At 46.1% G+C, this 17,822-nt stretch overlaps 2 protein-coding genes across 2 annotated transcripts in view; one reads left to right on the top strand and one right to left on the bottom strand.

The window, feature by feature from the left end:
* Positions 1 to 12,197, top strand: part of XDH (xanthine dehydrogenase) — a 53,712-nt gene extending 41,515 nt beyond the window's left edge. Inside the window, exons 30-37 of the mRNA XM_069800003.1 lie at positions 374 to 502; positions 1,518 to 1,592; positions 2,447 to 2,499; positions 3,646 to 3,760; positions 4,408 to 4,473; positions 6,225 to 6,413; positions 7,716 to 7,883; positions 8,841 to 12,197. Coding sequence (XP_069656104.1) covers positions 374 to 502; positions 1,518 to 1,592; positions 2,447 to 2,499; positions 3,646 to 3,760; positions 4,408 to 4,473; positions 6,225 to 6,413; positions 7,716 to 7,883; positions 8,841 to 8,891 — 846 coding nt within the window. The 3' untranslated portion in view covers positions 8,892 to 12,197. The remainder of the gene's footprint in view (positions 1 to 373; positions 503 to 1,517; positions 1,593 to 2,446; positions 2,500 to 3,645; positions 3,761 to 4,407; positions 4,474 to 6,224; positions 6,414 to 7,715; positions 7,884 to 8,840) is intronic.
* LOC138688533 (carbohydrate sulfotransferase 9-like) lies at positions 12,077 to 16,094 on the bottom strand. The gene is made up of 2 exons (XM_069800004.1): positions 15,742 to 16,094; positions 12,077 to 14,234 (listed from the first exon to the last, which is right to left on the bottom strand). The coding sequence occupies exons 1-2, from the start codon at positions 15,839 to 15,841 to the stop codon at positions 13,423 to 13,425; spliced, it is 912 nt and encodes a 303-aa protein (XP_069656105.1). The 5' UTR covers positions 15,842 to 16,094; the 3' UTR covers positions 12,077 to 13,422.
* Positions 16,095 to 17,822: the final 1,728 nt, after the last annotated feature.

The following is a 17,822-nucleotide window of genomic DNA, read 5'->3' as shown; positions in this document are numbered from 1 at the left end:
GCTAATGCTTTGTAGTTAAAAAGGCCTAATGTAGCAACACTGCTTTGGCAGGGAAATGAAAGGGAAATCTAATAGGGCTCTTTATCCTCTGATTCTTATAATTGTTGAGAGAAGAGTTTAGTCTCATAATAGTGAAGTGAATGTCTGTCATTGTGGCAAAAGAGTAAGTGTAAGCACACATTCAGTCTGTGAAGTGCAAACTTAATGTTCTGGCTAGCTCTCAGCCATTGAATCAACTGAGTCTTCAAGAAAAATGAAACTTAGAACAGGAGAGGGTAGAGGTTGCAGTGTGGGTCCTAGCAGTGTAAGCAATGAATGATAATGCTAATGTATAAAAAGAGCTGCTTACCAATTGTTTACCTTTGCTCCGCAGGTTGCTAGCAGGTCACTGGGAATACCCACTTCCAAAATTTACATCAGTGAGACCAGCACAAACACTGTCCCAAATACCTCCCCGACAGCTGCATCTGTCAGTGCAGACATCAATGGAATGGCTGTCCATGTACGGAAACTGAGTTATTTAAACTAGTGGGTTATAAGCTAGGACTCTGGAACATGAAAGGTTAATGTGTACTTATCTATTGCTTAAGGAATACATAACCATCAAAAGGCAATTCCAGGCTAAGGATACCTCATAATTTCTTTACCTGTTATAACTACTGGTGGTGTTAGGTGATGAATGACTGTATTTTTTTTTCCAAGTTGTTCGAAGCTCTCCTTCAGTCCTTTTGTAGTTCTAAAATGGAGTGTTTGTGATTACTCAAAATGAACAGAACAAAGCATTCATTTAAATAGATAGTTTCTTAGTAATTATTCCTTATCTGTAACAAATATATTGTGCTGCAAATATTAATAGCAGATGGTTTGTGGGCTGTGCTGCAGAATCAAACACCTTTAAGTGTTGATACAATCAGAGCAAACAGGCTTCTGTAGCAATGGCATGGTCATGACTGTCTCTGACATGGTGGAGTTACCAATGCATATATTTGCAGGGTGTGTGACTTCTCTATTGAAAAGAGGAATTTAGTACTGGTCATTCTCAGGTTTAAAGAAAAGGGGAAGTGTAACCTGTAAAGTAAAATCATCAGGCTGTTTTTATTCTCTGCACAGCTTCTCTGAGTAGGTTGAATTTTGGCAAGAATATTTTTTTTCAGTGTTATAGGATCATCTTGCTAGATATGCTAAGCTATCCTGCTATGACTTGGTACAGACAAAGTTACTGTCTAAATGGGTGGACTTCTGATATTTTGTGTCATGATCCAAAAAGTTCTGTTCTGTATTTGGGATTCCATTCTGCCATCAGCACAGTGATGGCTGAAAATCCTTTTCAGTCAAGATTTCTTCCTATACGGCAAGACATCTGTTAGGTGAACTTTGTTCCTTTTTATGATATGCCAAAGTCTTAAAGGCAATATTGATTTAAACAGAAGGTTCTTTGAAACTCTTATAGGGCTTTTAATACTATAAGCTGACTTTTCAAATCTTAAAATATTGCTTCTCTCTCTCTTTGTTTATAGAATGCGTGTCAGACTATCTTAAAAAGACTTGAGCCAATCAAACAGTCTAATCCCAAAGGATCCTGGGAAGATTGGGTAAACTGTTTGTTATCTGTTGGGAGACAAGTAGACATTGTCAGAGATTGTTTTAATTGGCAGACCCTGTATGCAGGTATATCCTCCAGGTCTTCTGCATCTCACTAGCAAAGATTTGAGCAAAGACAGTGAAACAGAAAGCTGGCAAGGGAAGTAACCAAAGCTTGCACGAGGTCATCCCCAAAACATCAGTTATGACTTTAATACTGAGATTTCTCCTGATCCTGCAGCCTATCTATGACAAACTTGACCAAATAAAAGTCTTGAGTGGTTACATGTATCTCTCTAGTCAGGCTACGTTCTAGGACAAGAAGAAACCTGATTTGTAGTGAAGGGATTCTGTGACAAAGATGACTCTGTTGAGCTGCAATCCACCTCCTGTAGTGCTCCTTGACTGCAATATCTCTGAACCCTCAATAATAAGAGATTGGTGTGCTGTAAGGCTCTCAGGCCATTTTCAGACCCAAACTCTTCTCTTCATGGAAGGAGCTTTGACTTTGTGATTTGGAAGTCAGAATAGGATTTCCCTTGGCCTCACTGAAGTCAAGATGACTGTCAGTTTAACCTTTGTCTGACGTTGAAAGCATAACCTGTAGCTGAGAGCCGAACAAACAGAGCAAGTCTTATCCCCCTGCCAATGGGCAAGTTCTGCCCTTGGTAGCTGCTGACAGAGCTATTTGGGGAAGCAGCTGCATCATGATGTTTCCCTTGGCACTGCTGGTGCTGGGTAGCATGACAGCTGTGTGTCACTGGACACCTTCTATTCATGGTCTCCTGGAAATGTGTTTGGGGTAGCTATTTTGCAGAGACTGGGTGGTCAATTGCTGTTTTCCAACTCTTGTTCACTTTGCCAGATTAAAGCCGCCTATGAGAACTGTGTTAGCCTGTCGGCCACGGGGTTTTATAGGTGAGTGAATATTCACACTGCAGAGGCACAGCTTGATTGCATCCAGGGAAATTCTGGGAGGATTTACAGCCCCTATCCCCCTGTCACTGCTCTAATTTAGGGCTGCATTCCCTTTCCTACCTAGAAATGTTAAGCTGAGGTTAACACTTCCCTGGCTGGGGAGAATCGGTTCCTGATGGAGCACAGCTCTTGGAGCCAAGTTCAGATCTCATGTAAATCTGAAGTAGATCTAACTTCACTCTAGCTGACCTAGGTCTGAAGAGACATAAATGAAATCAGGGTTTTGCCTGGGGCTCTGTTCTGTGTCAACCTTGTGACTTAGTGTTGCACTAGAACTATCATGCAGGGAAAAAGGGGGCAGTGGTTGTCCTTGAGGACAAAGCTACTTATGGCAATTGGCTGCAGCGGTATTCTGTCTGTTGTGGTGTGAGCAGATATCAGTGTTTTCAATTTCATTGTCCTACTTTAAACTCTTGCTGGTTCCTGTGCAGTTCTGAAATGAGGCACTTTCCTTAGTCAGCTTTACTGCTGGAGGAAAACAGAGATCCATCACCTCTGAGGCAGAGGGGTTGACATAAAAAACTAAACACAGTGTTGAGAAGAGCCTATTTAGGACTAAAATACAATATGACCTCATTTCTGTTGCATCTCTGAAATGTGTTTTTCTCTTGACCAAGTGACTGTCAGTATTTTAATAAACCAGTTTTCAGATAAAAGTGTAAGTAGCCAGATACAAAGTTTGCCATGAACTTTGCTTAAAATCTGTTCTTAGCTTAATCCAGTTTCTGGTTCAACTTTATTATGCTCTGAAATTTAATGACGTCCAAGAAATGTTCAACTGCACTCTAAAAGCAAAAGATTTGCTACTGGTTTGGTGGGAATGAGTTCATAATAGTCATCACAAGCCCTGAGATTCATGGGAAAATAAAGGTGGCTAAAATAGTTTGAAAGTTTCAGTCAGGTTTTGGAATATAGACCAGCTTTAGCAGATTTCTATTTATAGTTGTTTACACTTTTCATTTCTGCAGGGGGTTGATGGAAGGGATGAAACAAAATTGAATAAGGATTTTGATAAGTTCCAACGTGTTCGTGTTAATTTTGACGGTTCATGGAATGAAATGTGGTTTTGTTTTTCTTTGTATCAAGAATTCCTGACATTGGCTATGACTTTGAAAAGAATGAAGGAAAACCATTCTGCTACTTCAGTTATGGCGTTGCTTGCTCCGAGGTTGAGATAGATTGCCTGACAGGTGACCACAAGGTGAGGGGGTCAGCAGTGAAATAGCCCTCTGTGTTTAGGTGAACTGAAACACTCACAGGGAGTTAGAACAAATACTGGGTGTCAGCCTGTTCCTAGCTCTGTCATTGGTCTGGTGTGACCTTCAGTAAATTTCTTAACTCCTCTGTTCCACAGTGCAATAATCCGTAAAGTATAATAAAATGATAATTATCTACCCTGCAGGGATATTAGGGCGCTTAATGAATGATTGCAAAAGTTACTGGATTTGCTTAAGTAAGAGATAGCAGTACTGTGTTAGGATGAAAGAACAGAAACATACTGGAATTGAGTTAATCATTAAAAAATAGCACTGAAGACTTTTAGAAAGAAAAAAGGAAAAGATTTCATCAAAATCTGACCTCGTTGGTTATGCTCAGGTACAGAGCACTGACGCTAGCAGCTTGGAACTAATATAAATTGGGTCCATTGGATCTCTGGGGAAAACGGCAGTGAATTCCTTTGATTTGCTTTAGGGATGAACTTGGATTAAAAGTCAGTATGAAGAGTTGAGCTGAGATGGATTGTTGAACGCTGGCCAAGTGTGGGTAGTGGTTGGATACATTACTCCTCCTCATAAAAGACCAGTTTCAATGTTCTGTACTGATTTATTCTTTATTTCTGCCTTTTAGAACATTCGCACAGACATTGTTATGGATGTTGGTACCAGTCTGAACCCAGCCATAGATATAGGACAGGTAAGTGAAATAGTGTTGCTATTTCCACCATGTTAAAGGGATCGCACTACTCTCAGGCTTTTCTAGGTGAGCCATTATCCCTTTCCAGGTTGTGCCTTTGCAAACAGAGCATTTTAAACTTGGGTATCCAGTGAGGCATTTTAGGCTAGCTATGAAAACCAGTTTGACCCGCATTTAATTATGCAATAGGCACAGAATTATGTAGGGAAATATCCTGTTGGGGTTTTTTTTTGCCTTGGATATTAAGACTGCAGGATATTCTCCAGTTACCACCACACTGATGCTTTTCAATATCAGCCTTGCCTGACTAATGAATCCAGATAATACTAATATGATGGAGTAACCTCATCCCAGGCTTAGTTTCTGCAATGTGGCATGTGAGACTAAATCCCACACCTGATTTTTATACTCCTGTCTGTCAAAATCAAGTCCCATTTAATTCACTGAAAATTCTTTTGTTAATAAAGATTTAGCGTGAAAGATTCTGTCCTTCAGCTACTGGCATGTAGGGATCTTAATAGGAAGTTGGACCAGTCACTTAGCTTGCAAATTCCTTGGGCAGGGACAAGCTTACTTCCATATTTTGTGCTGTTATAATGATGCCTCTCAGCAAATAAAGGTAATAAACACAGTGTTGTTTGATATACCAAGACATGAATTGTTAAACATTTGCACATGCTCATCTAGCCATCTTAGCTCCCTGCTAACTCTAGATGTAACTCCAGTGAAACTGCCGTAGGTTTGGGGGTTTACAGGAAAGCACAAGATGCAGAGCTCTGCTACAGTTAAAATGAAACTTCTTTGAAAGTGACATTTTTTCTGAAAGAGACTTTTTTGGAAGTGGCAGAGGGCAGAAGGAGCCTTTCTGTCTTTGCAGACTGTCAGTTTGAGCCTGGGAGTAAAGAGAAGGGCTATATGGAGCCTGTCAAAGAGATGTCAGTTTCCTGTGTCCTTCCATGAATTGCTGCAGAGGATCTGGGGACAGGAGAGAAAGGATGTTGTATGACTGCAGGAACACAAGTACATAGAGCTGAGTTAATGCAAGTTTTTGCCAAATCTTTAGACTGGTCTGCCTGTCAGATCTCTCTGTGGGCACAGAGAGCAGAGCTTCTACATGTGGGGTTGTTCAAGCACATCCTCCTCTCATAGCTGCTCCCCTTCTTTTATTTATTTATTTCTCCTAAAATTTACAGTAGAAAAATTATGCAAAGATGTCTTTAGTACTTGAATGGATGTGGGAGTGTTTTTGCAGGTGTCTGTGCTGGTGACCTGGGAATATGCAGTACTTAGGAAAGTATTTATACAGAAATAGAAAGCGTAAAATAGTTTGTCTTCAGATATGTCATCTTTAGACCTTTTAGTTTTCTTGTCCTTTGAATTATCAGCAAGTACAACTCATTCAGTGTTAATCTGCCTGTGAAGGAATCAATATTTTTGGCATTGATTTTTTTTTTTTTTCCCTTGCTTCATCAGAAAATTCTTGTCCTACATTTACAGCATACCTGTTTGCATGTATTTGTAAATTGCTTCACCTGCCAGGGAAATGCAGCCACATCTGTATGGGAACACAGGAATTGTGCAAAGGTGCCAAGCTTTACTCAGCAGAAGGGACAAAGGTTTAGAGATGAAAAGTGGGAAATCAGTCAGGAGGGGAGGGCTGAAAACTCTGGTGGAAATCATCACTGTTTGTTCTTGTGCAGGGAAGAACAACAACAAAAAAAAATAATGTAACCTTGTTTGGATGTTTGTAGATAGAAGGAGCGTTTGTCCAAGGCCTTGGGCTCTTCACCATGGAGGAGCTGCGCTATTCTCCTGAAGGAAATTTGTACACTCGAGGGCCTGGGATGTACAAAATCCCAGCATTTGGAGACATCCCAACAGAATTCTATGTGTCGCTTCTCCGTGACTGTCCAAACAGCAAGGCAGTTTATTCATCCAAGGTATACCTGCAAGATCTGCAGGCCTCTTCCTGCTCTATAATTCTTTGAAGCAGACTGTGATAAAGTAACAATGCATGTGTCTAAATAGTTAATATCATTATGCTGGCTTTATTCTGGGGTCAGGATGTTTTCCCATTCCTTACCAGAAATACGTATACTATCCTTTATATTTAGGAAGAATTGAAATAACCTGAACATTGCCACCCTGATTGTTCATCAGAGAGAACTGAAGTGGCTTTGCTGTGCCATTTCTGCTGTAACAGAGGCTGCCAGCATCCCCCTGCATGTCAGCCCCCTGGTTCCCTTCCCTGGCACCAGAGCCACTGCTGTGGATAACGTTTCAGCAGTATCTTTTCTCCAGATCTAATATACCAAGATCTTGTGTCTGAGTTTTCACGTTTTGCTTTCTTTACTGTTTCACAATGCTCATGTCACCCTTAAAGGTCTGTTATTAATCCATGTGTCCTTCAGCTGTTTCCACTGCAGTCAGCGCCATTCTCTGCAGTTAGTGAGGGCTGCACAGAGCAGGGCTGGATGTTACAGTATCAATGAATTTGCTTTACTTATAGTTCAACAGAGCATTTAGAGAGGCCACCCAGCATCCTTATCTGTATATGCCTGGCCTGCCTCCTCACAGTTTCCTGTTTCCCCTTTATCCACAGGAACATCTTCATCAATGAGCAGAACTTCTTTGGTGATTAGTACTGATGACAGAATTAAGAAAAAAGGGGCTGAAAGGGACCTCAGTACTAGAAAATACTTGTGTAATCCCCGAGGGAGGCATTCCTGCTGGTTTGCAAGGACCTCTAGTGATGGAGCATCATGCTCTCTGCCCAGACAACTCACCACTGCCTTATCTGAATTCCCTTTGCTGCAATTTTAGCACCATCCAAAGGGTAGTGGGAATGGGTTAGTCCCTTTTTCCTTCATAACACCCTTGCTGTGTCAGAAAGCTTGTGTTTTCTTACTGTCTCTTCTTTAAATGGACTGGGGGTTGTTTTAGCTCAGTCTTTTCTCACTGATCACACCTGGCAGACTGGAGGCTGTTTTAGCTTCGTGTTTCCTCACTGATCACGTTTGGTAGACTGTGGTTCACATCTGGAAGGTAAGGGGCTGTTTTGGCTTGGCCTTTCCTTCCTGATTACATCTGAGAGACTGAGAAGTTACAAAGAAACAATAGAAGAATGTGAACAATGCCTGATTGTCAGATAGGGCTTGCTTATCTTTCTGTTAGCCTGTTAGTCTTTCCAGGGCCAGAACTGTTTTGGGCTGCAGCCTCACTCTTGCTTGTGCTCTGTCTAGGCTGTGGGAGAGCCACCTCTGTTCCTGTCTGCCTCAGTGTTTTATGCCATTAAAGATGCCATCTACTCAGCAAGGAGGGACTCCGGCCTGACCGAACTGTTCAGGCTAGACAGCCCTGCCACCCCAGAGAGGATCCGCAATGCTTGTGTGGACATCTTCACCAAAATGGTAACAGCTTCTGGTTTCATAGTCTGATCCCTAGCCAGCCTACACCACATGGAGTGTGTGTGCTGGTCACAGTGGCCCAGGTCTGGGATAAGAGCAGGATAGGGAGGCTGTGGCCCTGCTTAAGCAGATGGGTTTTATTTCACAGGTGTTATCCTTCATTTAACCTTCCACCAAATGAGAGACAAATCCACAGACCAGCATTGCTAGGGCTGCGATACAGTATCAATGAAGTTGCAGTTCATCCCTCCATCCTCCAAGTGCTGTCTGTAGAACAAAGGCACTGACTTTTTGTCCTGATGCTCCAACTATCATCTCTTAGGGGATGAGCACCACTAACATATCTTGCAGGTCCACTCTGTGATTTAGTGGTGTCCCTCAGGGAGGGAGGCATAGGAAAGTGTTACTGAAAATGCTCACTTCTCCTGAATGTTATGACCACAGGATCCTCCTTAGAGGCTGTGGGCTTGATCTGAAGGAGTGCAGGAGCCAACCCTGTCACTGTCTCTTCATGGGCTCCTCCTCTGTTACAGTGTTGTGACAGGGCTGTGTAGGAGTGGGTCCCTGCACAGAGTCCTGATGATTCCTGTGTGACCCAGAAAACACAGCTGTCTGTCCATGTGGGCATCCTCCAGGCTTTCGTCAGCTTGAACCCCGCTGTGGTTAACAGCAAAACCTGGATATCTTAGTCCTTCTCACCTAACACCTGCATCACTTTCTGGGGAGAAGGACTTGGAAACGGTTTTGACAATGTGCACAAACTGTTGACCATCAGGCCTTCAGCTAGAGCCAGTCACAGCCTCTAACAGAAATGCCATGAGATAGACATCTCTGTGTTTTGAAAGACTGGGATATGAGCTCAGGTCTTCAATGGTACAAAGTCACCTACCTCAAAGGGAGCATGGTGGGGCAGGCCAGGGCCCTCATTTGTTGCTAACTTAATTTTTTTTCTTTTTACAGTGCCCTTCTGCTGAGCCAGGGACCTTTAAGCCATGGTCTGTGCGTGTGTAAAAGGGAAGTTTGAGGAGCAAACTCTCCTCATGAAAACTGATCTTACACCAGAGGGACCACAAGGCAGTAGGACTATACTGGGGGGGCAAATCTGTGTTCATGTGGTTCATCCACTGATTCATGGAGCTTTCACATTTAATTGTCCAATCATTGTTTTCTCTAGGAGAGGTAATTGCTGCCAGATTATAGCTGTGATGTAAATTCAAATGAAGAGTAAGTGGCAGGTGATGTTATCCAGATGTAATTGAAAAATCTTACAGGTTTCATTTAAAATTGCTGTGAGGATGGGAGACATGCTTATTTACCAGCCAATGTGAAATGGCAGGGTGGTTGTTTCTTTTTTTTCTACTCTGGGGAAAAGACAGATCACCTTGTCATGCTATGCCAAGAAGGACTTAAATGCATTGAACCCAGACAAACAGTCCTCTAGCTGAGATGGGGGAAGGCATGAGAGGCACCGAGGGCTGGACCCTGTTGTGTCCCCTCTGCACACAAAGACAGATATACACTAGAGGAAGATGAGGAGGAGTTTTGATGTTAGCTAACGAAGATGGTCTTACCTATGTAACAAAAGTGGTTCAGAGGAAAACCCTAAAATGTGACCAATAGCTGATTTATCCTGTTAAATGACAATTGCTTTGTCTGCACTGGGGCTTTAATGAATTCTTAGTTCATGTACTACCTTGTCTTCTCTGATTAAAGATAAAAACTAGAGATACCAAGAGGACTTCCAGCAAGATGCTGCTTCATTTGACCCAGCTTTTTCCTGCCCCATACCTCCACATCTTTCCCCATCTTTTAAATAGGAAAGGACATCAAAGACCTTGGAGTAACAGAGAAAGTTACTCGTTGTTCCCAAGGCAATTTATACCAGCCCAGGCAAGGAAAAGGAGGATGGACACAGCTGGGGATTAGTTGGCTCTGGGTGCCCTCTAGGGTCAATCCCTTGCTGTCATGCTATGGCCTTGCCTTCTTTTCAAGACAACTCTAAGTTTTGCTGAATGTAAGAGAATGGGTACGTTTTGCTACAGGGACTGCTTGTCTGAAAAATGTGCTATGTGATGACCTCGTGCCTTCTGGGTTGAATGCATTTTTCATGTTGGATTTAATGCTGGCATCCATCTTCACAGGTTTTGTCACTGTCAGATTTAACACTGTAGCATCATGTTATCTCTAGATGATGTCAGCCATGTACTGTACCTGCTCATCATGTGCAAACTTTATCCGTTTCTCTGGCCCACAGTTTTATGAAAATGTCCTTTTTCTATTTTTGCACTCCTAGGGCCATCAGAAAAACATGGTGCAAGAGGATGTAACTCCATTGCCTTATATAAAATTTTGCTCACATACAAACTGCTTACAATTGGCCTCCATCTTAGGACTTAACAATGTATGCACAGTTTGAAATATTTTTTTGAAGCACTCCAGGGTATATAGCTTGGAAATGTGTAGATTTATTTCTCAGCTTAAAATATTATGGTTCTACAGCCTAGAAAAAGGGCATTTATATATGTGAATTGCAGAAAGTATTTTGTGCCTGCTGGGCTTGCTATGTAATTGCTTTATTAATTGAAATATGATATTGATGTTTCTTAAGCTCTGAGGTACTGGGCAAGAACACGTTTTTGTTTTCTTCTGAAAGTTGGCAATATGTAAAAAACCTCTTAGAGAAGAAAACGTGATCATTTGTGTGCAAAAACAACTATCAGAGCCTGTGTATTCATGTTCTTGGATGTCCAGGAAGGGATGCAAAATACAAAGTCTGTAAGGTAGATTGGTGTTGGCAGTGTTTCTGTGGCATCCACCGCATGGGATTGCTGGACATGCTCATTCAGACCAGGCCGTGAAGAAGTACAAAGGGAATGTAACGTGTGTTAATGCAGAACATGAGGAGCTACAGGCAGAGTGCGTGATGTCGAGGAGCTTCCAGCATCGTCTTGGGGGAAAGCCACCAGCATTCACAAGATGCCTGTTCCCTGTGAGGGTATGTCACTAGCAGGATGAGTAAGTGCTCTTTATCCCCCATGGTTCTGGGAGCATGTTTTTCATCATTTCAGAATGGGTTCGTGGTGTCTCACATAGCCACAGTGACTGCCTGGTCAGGTGAAATTTTTTAAATTAGATGTATCAAGTCTCTCTCGTTATTCACTTTGTGCACTCATTTGAAGTGTATTTGTCAAGTTATGTGTACATGCAATGGTCAGGGCAGGGTAGTTCCGTGCAGACCTTAGCCTGTGGAGCCATTTTTGCTGCAGCATCAGCGAGCTGCTGTTTCCCAGGCACCAGTCCTTGCCCTCAAGCCCACCCCAGCTCAGGGCCCTCTTATTACCCTTTGACAGCCACTAGCTGATGGAAGGAGGAAAGACCTTCCTTTTGGGGTGCGCTGGAATTGAATGTAAATGCTACCAAACACCTACAGGGAGGGGGCAATGGTATAAAATCAGGGTTGCAAAGGAATCACAGAAACTGGTTTTGAGTGTGTAGGAAAAAGGGAAGCTTGGAGACTAACAGGAATTTACAGAGAGATCATTGGGTGAGACAGGGACCCTAAGGAACATGAAGCTGAGATTTTCATTTCACCTCTCAGTGTCTTAACATTTCATACATTGCTTTCCCATGGAACTTAGTGCCAGGCAACTTAGGGAAAGAGTGGGACCCGCTGTGGAGGGCTGGCAGGAAGAGATGGTGCTGCTATAGGACAGGCTGACTTAAAATGCGGTCTGCACTACAAAGCTGCCTGAGAACAGCTCTCTTGTGAGTGCCCAGCACTGTCCTCTGCTAGGTGCTGCCTCAGATCTTTTCACGCACATCTCGCTGCATGGGATTTCAGCTTGCAATTGCTGAAGGGAAAGCTACTTACAAAGAGAAAAATGTTCCTTTCCTAGTACTTTTCAGCAAAATACAGCATGGATGCATGACTCCAATGTTACATATAACTGGAAATTTGCCGCTTCTCTCCTTCCAGAACTGTATCCTCAGAAGAGGAACTACGCCATCTTGCTAGACTGTAAAGTATTACGCACAATAACAGCACTTAAGTAATAATTGCTGTAGCTGAATAGTTTGTGGGAGGGTGAAAGGAGGCCATCTGATGTGATGTCTTAACGCTATTAATCGCATGTCCCTCGATGAGAGAGGGAGGCTAACTTTTCCGTAATTATTTTAAGTCAGTTCTAATCAACAAGTTTCACTATTGTTTTTTAATGAGCATTGTCAAATCGGTGTCTTTGTCACATGAACGTATGCGGAATTCTCTGTGAATGTCACAACATTGCAAAATAAAGCTAAAAAATATTCTGGAAACTAGTATGGTATGGTAAAAGTCTGTTCACAATTTCAAAGCTGGACAACTTCAGCTCATCCTTGGCGTTTGGCAAGGATGGACCCTTCCCAGAGGCTGCGAGGCAGATCAGCTCAGTGGCCAAGGCTGGGAGAGGGCAGGTGATTGCTCCAAGGCCACCCAGCTGGATGCAGCAGGTGAGCCAGCTGGAGAGCCTGCGCCTCCACCCAGCCACGCTGGCAGCCAAGTCCAAAAAAAAGCAGAGCCAGTCCTTGCACTTCTCTGCCAAGAGGAGCGTACAATAGCCGCATTGTGTTTTCCACAGCAGCACAGTGATGCATCCTGATGCTTCTAGCCACCTCCACGGGGCCCACCAGCTTTCTGAGACAAGGTGGAAGTCTGGCTGTCTGCGTGGCGTGACTGGTACCTGGTCCAGACTGCCATATCCCTGTCTCATTGCTAGTGAGTAGAGCTGAAAGCTAGGCTTGGCCCATTTGAGTCAGCCCTGTAGAGGGGGGAACCTCACTCAAAACTTGCAAATAAAGCAAGCATCCTGTGGTGTCCCCGGGGCCCTCTTGAGCCTAAACATGCAGCAGATGTGAGGTCATAAAACAGGAATGGTTCACACAGAACAGATAACACCAAATGATGGGCCGGGCCCCTCCTGGCCTTCCCTGAGCATGAAAGGATTGGGAATATCACCAGTGGTTCCCCAGAAGGGTGTGCCACCCTGTGCCATATCCCACCCACTTGTGCAGAGTAGACAGACTCCAGGTGAGGTGTTCCTTTGGGAGTGCTGCTTGTTCTGCGCGGGGAGATTTGTCATGAAGAAGTTGTTGCCAAACCTCTTGGCCCAAATGAAATGGCAGTGCAGGCAGAGTGTGTGCAGATGCTGCTGTGGTTTGTAGCAGGTCCAGCCCACCCTACCCCAAAACGCTAGGTTTGCTGAGAGCCGTTTACCCCATCACAGTTCAGTTCATGCAGCTTTCCAAGCCCCAATGCCATGGGTTTCCTGATATAGCGCCTGCTCTTGCCATATTTAAACGCAATTCAACTACGTGAAGAGCCTCGATACGGTGTCCCTGGCAGCGGTCCGTCTCGGCTCTCTGACGTGTCTTTTGGAGCTGTGACATGGACAAGCGCGCTGCATGCAGCTGTGGAGCAAGGGTCTGCCTATGACCGAGCTGGCATCTCAAAGTACTTGCATTTGGATTAACGCTCTCCAAAACAGTCCCTTTAGCCCGGATATTTCTACCAGGTCTCTGGGGTGCTGAGGAGATCTGATAGCAAACTGCCAGAAAATGAGAAAGCAGCAAGGTCCCAGTGGTAGAAATGAGTCAGTTGCTTCTTCTGTTGGAGGGACAGCTCGCTGAACATCTGTTCTGATAACCAGCTGTAGGTCCACCGCACTTGGGTGTCAGTGAACTCGGGGAGGTGGCTGTCCACCGGCAGCCCGGCCCGCCGCAGCAGATGACCCAGCTCCTGCCTGAGGAAGCCAAACATCACCACATAGTCATACTGGACGAGACAGGGCTGGCAGAGGCTGACGAGCGGCTTCCAAGCCGTGGGGGCGTTGTGCTGCCCGCTGTCTAAAACGTCCTGAACAAAGCTGCTGAAGGAAGGGCTGCTGCCCATGCCTTGCATGAACGTGGAGATCAGCCTCTGGAAAGGGTCCCTGACAAACAGCACTTTGGTGTAAGACCCTAACATGGCCTCTATCTCCGTCAGGTTGAACTTACTCAGCTGTGTCTCTGGAGCGTGCTGCCGAGGGTAGGGAAGCGGCACCGGGAGCGTCACGTTTTCGTTCTCCTCTAGCTTCTCCAAAAGCTGCTGCCATTCCTCCATCCCTGTCGATGGCACTTGGCAGTAAAGGAGGTCCAGCTTGGTGCTTACCCTCAAATTCGAGAGCAGGCGGGCTCTCTCCCCCCAGCTGCTGGGCGGAGGGGTGACTTTGCCCGATCGGCTGCAGAAAGCTCTCAGTCTCTTCTTCCTGAGCTGCTGAATGTGAAGGAAGGTGTCCAGCGTCAAAGCGAAGCCCTCCTCCGCCTTGAGGGCCACGTCACCTGGGAAACACCATTTGAAGATGGGGGTGAGGAAAGCCCGCAGTGGACCTCTGCCCCAAGCCAGTACCCCAGCGCAGGATGCTGTGGCAGGCTCTTTTCCAGTTATCCCAGCATGGAAAGGATATAGCGTGAACGAAGATGATGGGTAGGAGAAGGGAGACCAGCCCTGCCTGGCAAAGAGCTCAGTTTTGCCAGGAAATGGGTTTCTGTCCCCATGAATTTGTGAGATCATGGACACCCAGACCCCACTTTCCCCAGACAGCCGTGTCTGAGCAGTGGTTTTGACTGTAGCTTTGTGCCACGGACCCCGTTCTCCACCAAATCATAATTTTTGCTTTTAACTCCTCGCTTTCGACTGAACTTAACTGAGGTGAGTTTACCAAAGAGTCAGAAATATTCTGAGAGACTGAGGAGTAGTAAATTGGTTCGTAGCTACAAATACATAACCCCCTGCAAACTCTTTTGCATCTGTTAATTGGTTAACATCAGCTATCGAATATATGCGAAAGGAAGAGATTATTCTTAATGGCTTGGAGCGATTTAGGGATCCAAATGACATAACTTCTTGCATCATTTCCGTATGTAATTTTTTTCTCCTGTAGATAAAAAGGCAAAAGCAAATAAAAAGCAAAAAGCAAATAGAAGTGAGAAGACAACAAAGCAAATATAAAAGGCAAAAGCAAATAAAAAGACTCCATGACAGTTGGTTTAATTTCTCAAATTTCAGCTTTGCTTTTTACTCTTTATCATCTTATTTTTGATGTGAAGGGGCCATAGTGGGTTTGCATGCAGAGGATGAATGCCTGCCTTGCTACTTTATTTTTTGTTTTTTATTTTTTTAATTTTTTTTTTAGCAGCAGCACGTCTGTCTCATCTGCTCAGTGCAGGCATTTGGCAGCCCTGGGGAGGCAGTCAGTTTGTTGGTTTCTCCCGAGTCCTTGGGAAGTTAAATATTTCCCACTGATTCAGGGAGGCTGTTGCACAGGGAAGAAAAGCACAGTTAAAATTAGGAAAAGGACACCGGGAACACAGGAAGAAACACAGTGGTGCCTGAAGCTATCCTGGGCTGCTCTTCAACTCCAGACCGACAATGTCTGCAAAATCTAGTGATGATTTTGCCCTGGACTGACCAGGACCAGAGGGGAGGGATGCGTTTTTTAGGCAAGTGAGGCATTAATCACAGATTTCTCTGCCCCTGTTCCCTCCTGCCTCCCCACCAGCATTTCTCCCTTCGCAGCAAAGATTTTAGGAGTTACCTCTAGCAGTCTGACACCTGGTTTCCCCACCACACCTGAGATCAATGACCCCACTAAGGACATAAAGCTGCAGGGCTCCACACCAAGGGCTTTCTCCGCAGGTTATCCTGCCCTTGGGGCTGTGCAAATGGTATTTTCTGTGCCGTAGGCGTTTTCCCACCGAGAACCTCCAAAAAAAGCTCTGGATCGTTTCCCCAGTGGTACAGAAACGCTGCCAGCCATGCAGAACCGCCGCAGTGCCCAGGTGTTACCTTCATGGCCGGCGGCTGGGCTCCGGAGAAGCAGCCTCCAGCTCAGGAAGGTGCCAATGCCCAAAGCAGCTGAGATGATGAGGCGGGGAAGGAAACGCATTTCTCGGGTGCCGCTGCGGGGCTGGGAGCCGAACGTCGTGCTGGCGAGCAGGTGGGGACCTGGAGGAAGAGTGTTGGGGAACCTCCTGTGTTTATTTAAGAGGAAACACACCCAGAGCTGGGTTAAAGTACTGTTTGGGCAGCAGCTCGCCTAGGGGCAGGGAAATGACCTGAGGCACAAAAGGTGCCTCCTGCCTCACGTTTACAACGTGAGCTTTTGGGGCAGATTCTGCCTTTTTATTCAACGTTCCTGCCATCCTCAGCACTTGGCCACGCCAGATAACTGAGGTCGCTGTGAGAAACGAGCCCTGCACCCACAGCCCCATGCAGGGTCCTGCAGAGCCAGATGGGGTGAGATGTCCCCGGTCCCCTGATACGCTCTTGTTCTCTGCTGGCTTTGCCTCTCGTTGAAGTACTGCTCAGGGCAGTGCCGCTGCAGGGAGTGGCGTGCCCTGGGACCGGGGCTGGACATGAGAGTGCTGGGCCGTGGGTCCTGCCTCCGTGGTGCTGGCGGGTCTTTCAAGGCAGAAGCTGGGGCAGGAGAGGGGACGTGATGGGGCACATCCAGTGTCATGTGGCAGGTCCATGACTACCTAGGGACTGGAAGCACTGAACTGCTGCCTCTGCCCTTTTTGCTGGGGGCTGCTTAAAATTTGTGACTGCTGCTTGTTTTGTGAGAGCATCCGGAGACCCCAGGCAGAGCAGAGGCCCCATTACACTGAAAAGGGAGCGCGCGCAGGCAGGCAGGCGCCCGTGCTGCTCTTCCCCTTCCCAAAGGAGCTGCAGCCTGACTGGGGAGTGTGACAACTGTGAAGACCAAGGCAAAGGGGACTGCAGCAGCCTGGGGAGCGTGACACACTCCTGTCCAGCCCCACGGTTATCACGGCTACAAAGACTGCAAAATCCGGGACTGATTACTTACAAACTGCCTTTTCATGGCGAGAGTTGCCGCCTGCCACCAGCAGCATCCCTCCGGCAGCCAGGCCACGGCCTGGCACGTGGCAGGGATGCAGTCTGGCTGAAAGACCCTGCAGCCGCGAGGGGCTATAGTGGCCAAAGTAGAAGGGATTGTTGCCTCGAAGCTCGGGGCGAGCAAGCAAGCACGCTGGGCACACGGACTGGGGCAGGGTACCGAGCCAGGCAGTGCCCAGCCGGTGTGGGCGCAAGGGCTGCGCTGCATGGGGGCCTGCCAGTGAAGCAACCCTGGGTGGTGGAAACCCACCTCCCAGGAGGTCTTGGCTGAGCCCGGCCTTGTGCCACGGGTGGATTATGTTCTTGTTTGGACAACCGTGATTTTTCCACCAGAGGGTGCTCCACGCCCGAGGAACCCCTGCGCACCTCCCAGCCGGTGATGGAGTTGGGCTATATGCAACGCTTCCCCACTGCGGTTTAAAGAACTGGCTTCACGGCCGTCATGGCCACGTTTGTGACTTTTAAGGTCTGCTGGGTCTCCTTTAAGCCCAGCAGAAAAAGCTGCTGGGACTCTGGGAAAGGCTGTGAAATGCTTTTCATCTCTCAGCAAGAAGGGTATATTTCCTCTAGGTGATGGGAACCCATGTTGGGAGGTCAGGTCTTGCAGCCAGACTCCGCTGCATGTGTCACTGCAACCCGTACCCCCAAATCCAGGAGAAGCACGGTACAGCCCGAGGTCAGGCTGTGTGGGGGCAGGAGTAAATGGCCACTCTTTGCTTCCCTTTCCAACAGAAGACACACATTTTACTTTGAGCTGCACTGCCATGCTTATTCCTCCCAGCCTGATAGGTCTTAGGCTGGGAGGGTGCCTGAGTGAAGGATAAATATTAACCAAAAATAAGCATTTCTTGTGTTATCGTAGTGCTGACCACCCCACAAGGGCTGTGTGACCTTTGGGAAATGACTGCAGTGCAGGACTCTGTTCAAGGCAGCAAACCCTGCCTTTTCCCCAGGGCAGGTTAGCTGGTGCGGAGAGCAGCGCCGTGCGCCTTCCCTGCTCCAGGTGGCCA

Source organism: Haliaeetus albicilla, chromosome 13, assembly GCF_947461875.1.
Source record: "Haliaeetus albicilla chromosome 13, bHalAlb1.1, whole genome shotgun sequence".
In the NCBI taxonomy this organism is placed as follows: Eukaryota; Metazoa; Chordata; class Aves; order Accipitriformes; family Accipitridae; genus Haliaeetus; species Haliaeetus albicilla.
The sequence above is the reverse complement of the archived record's forward strand: the minus strand, read 5'-3'. Positions and strand labels throughout refer to the sequence as shown.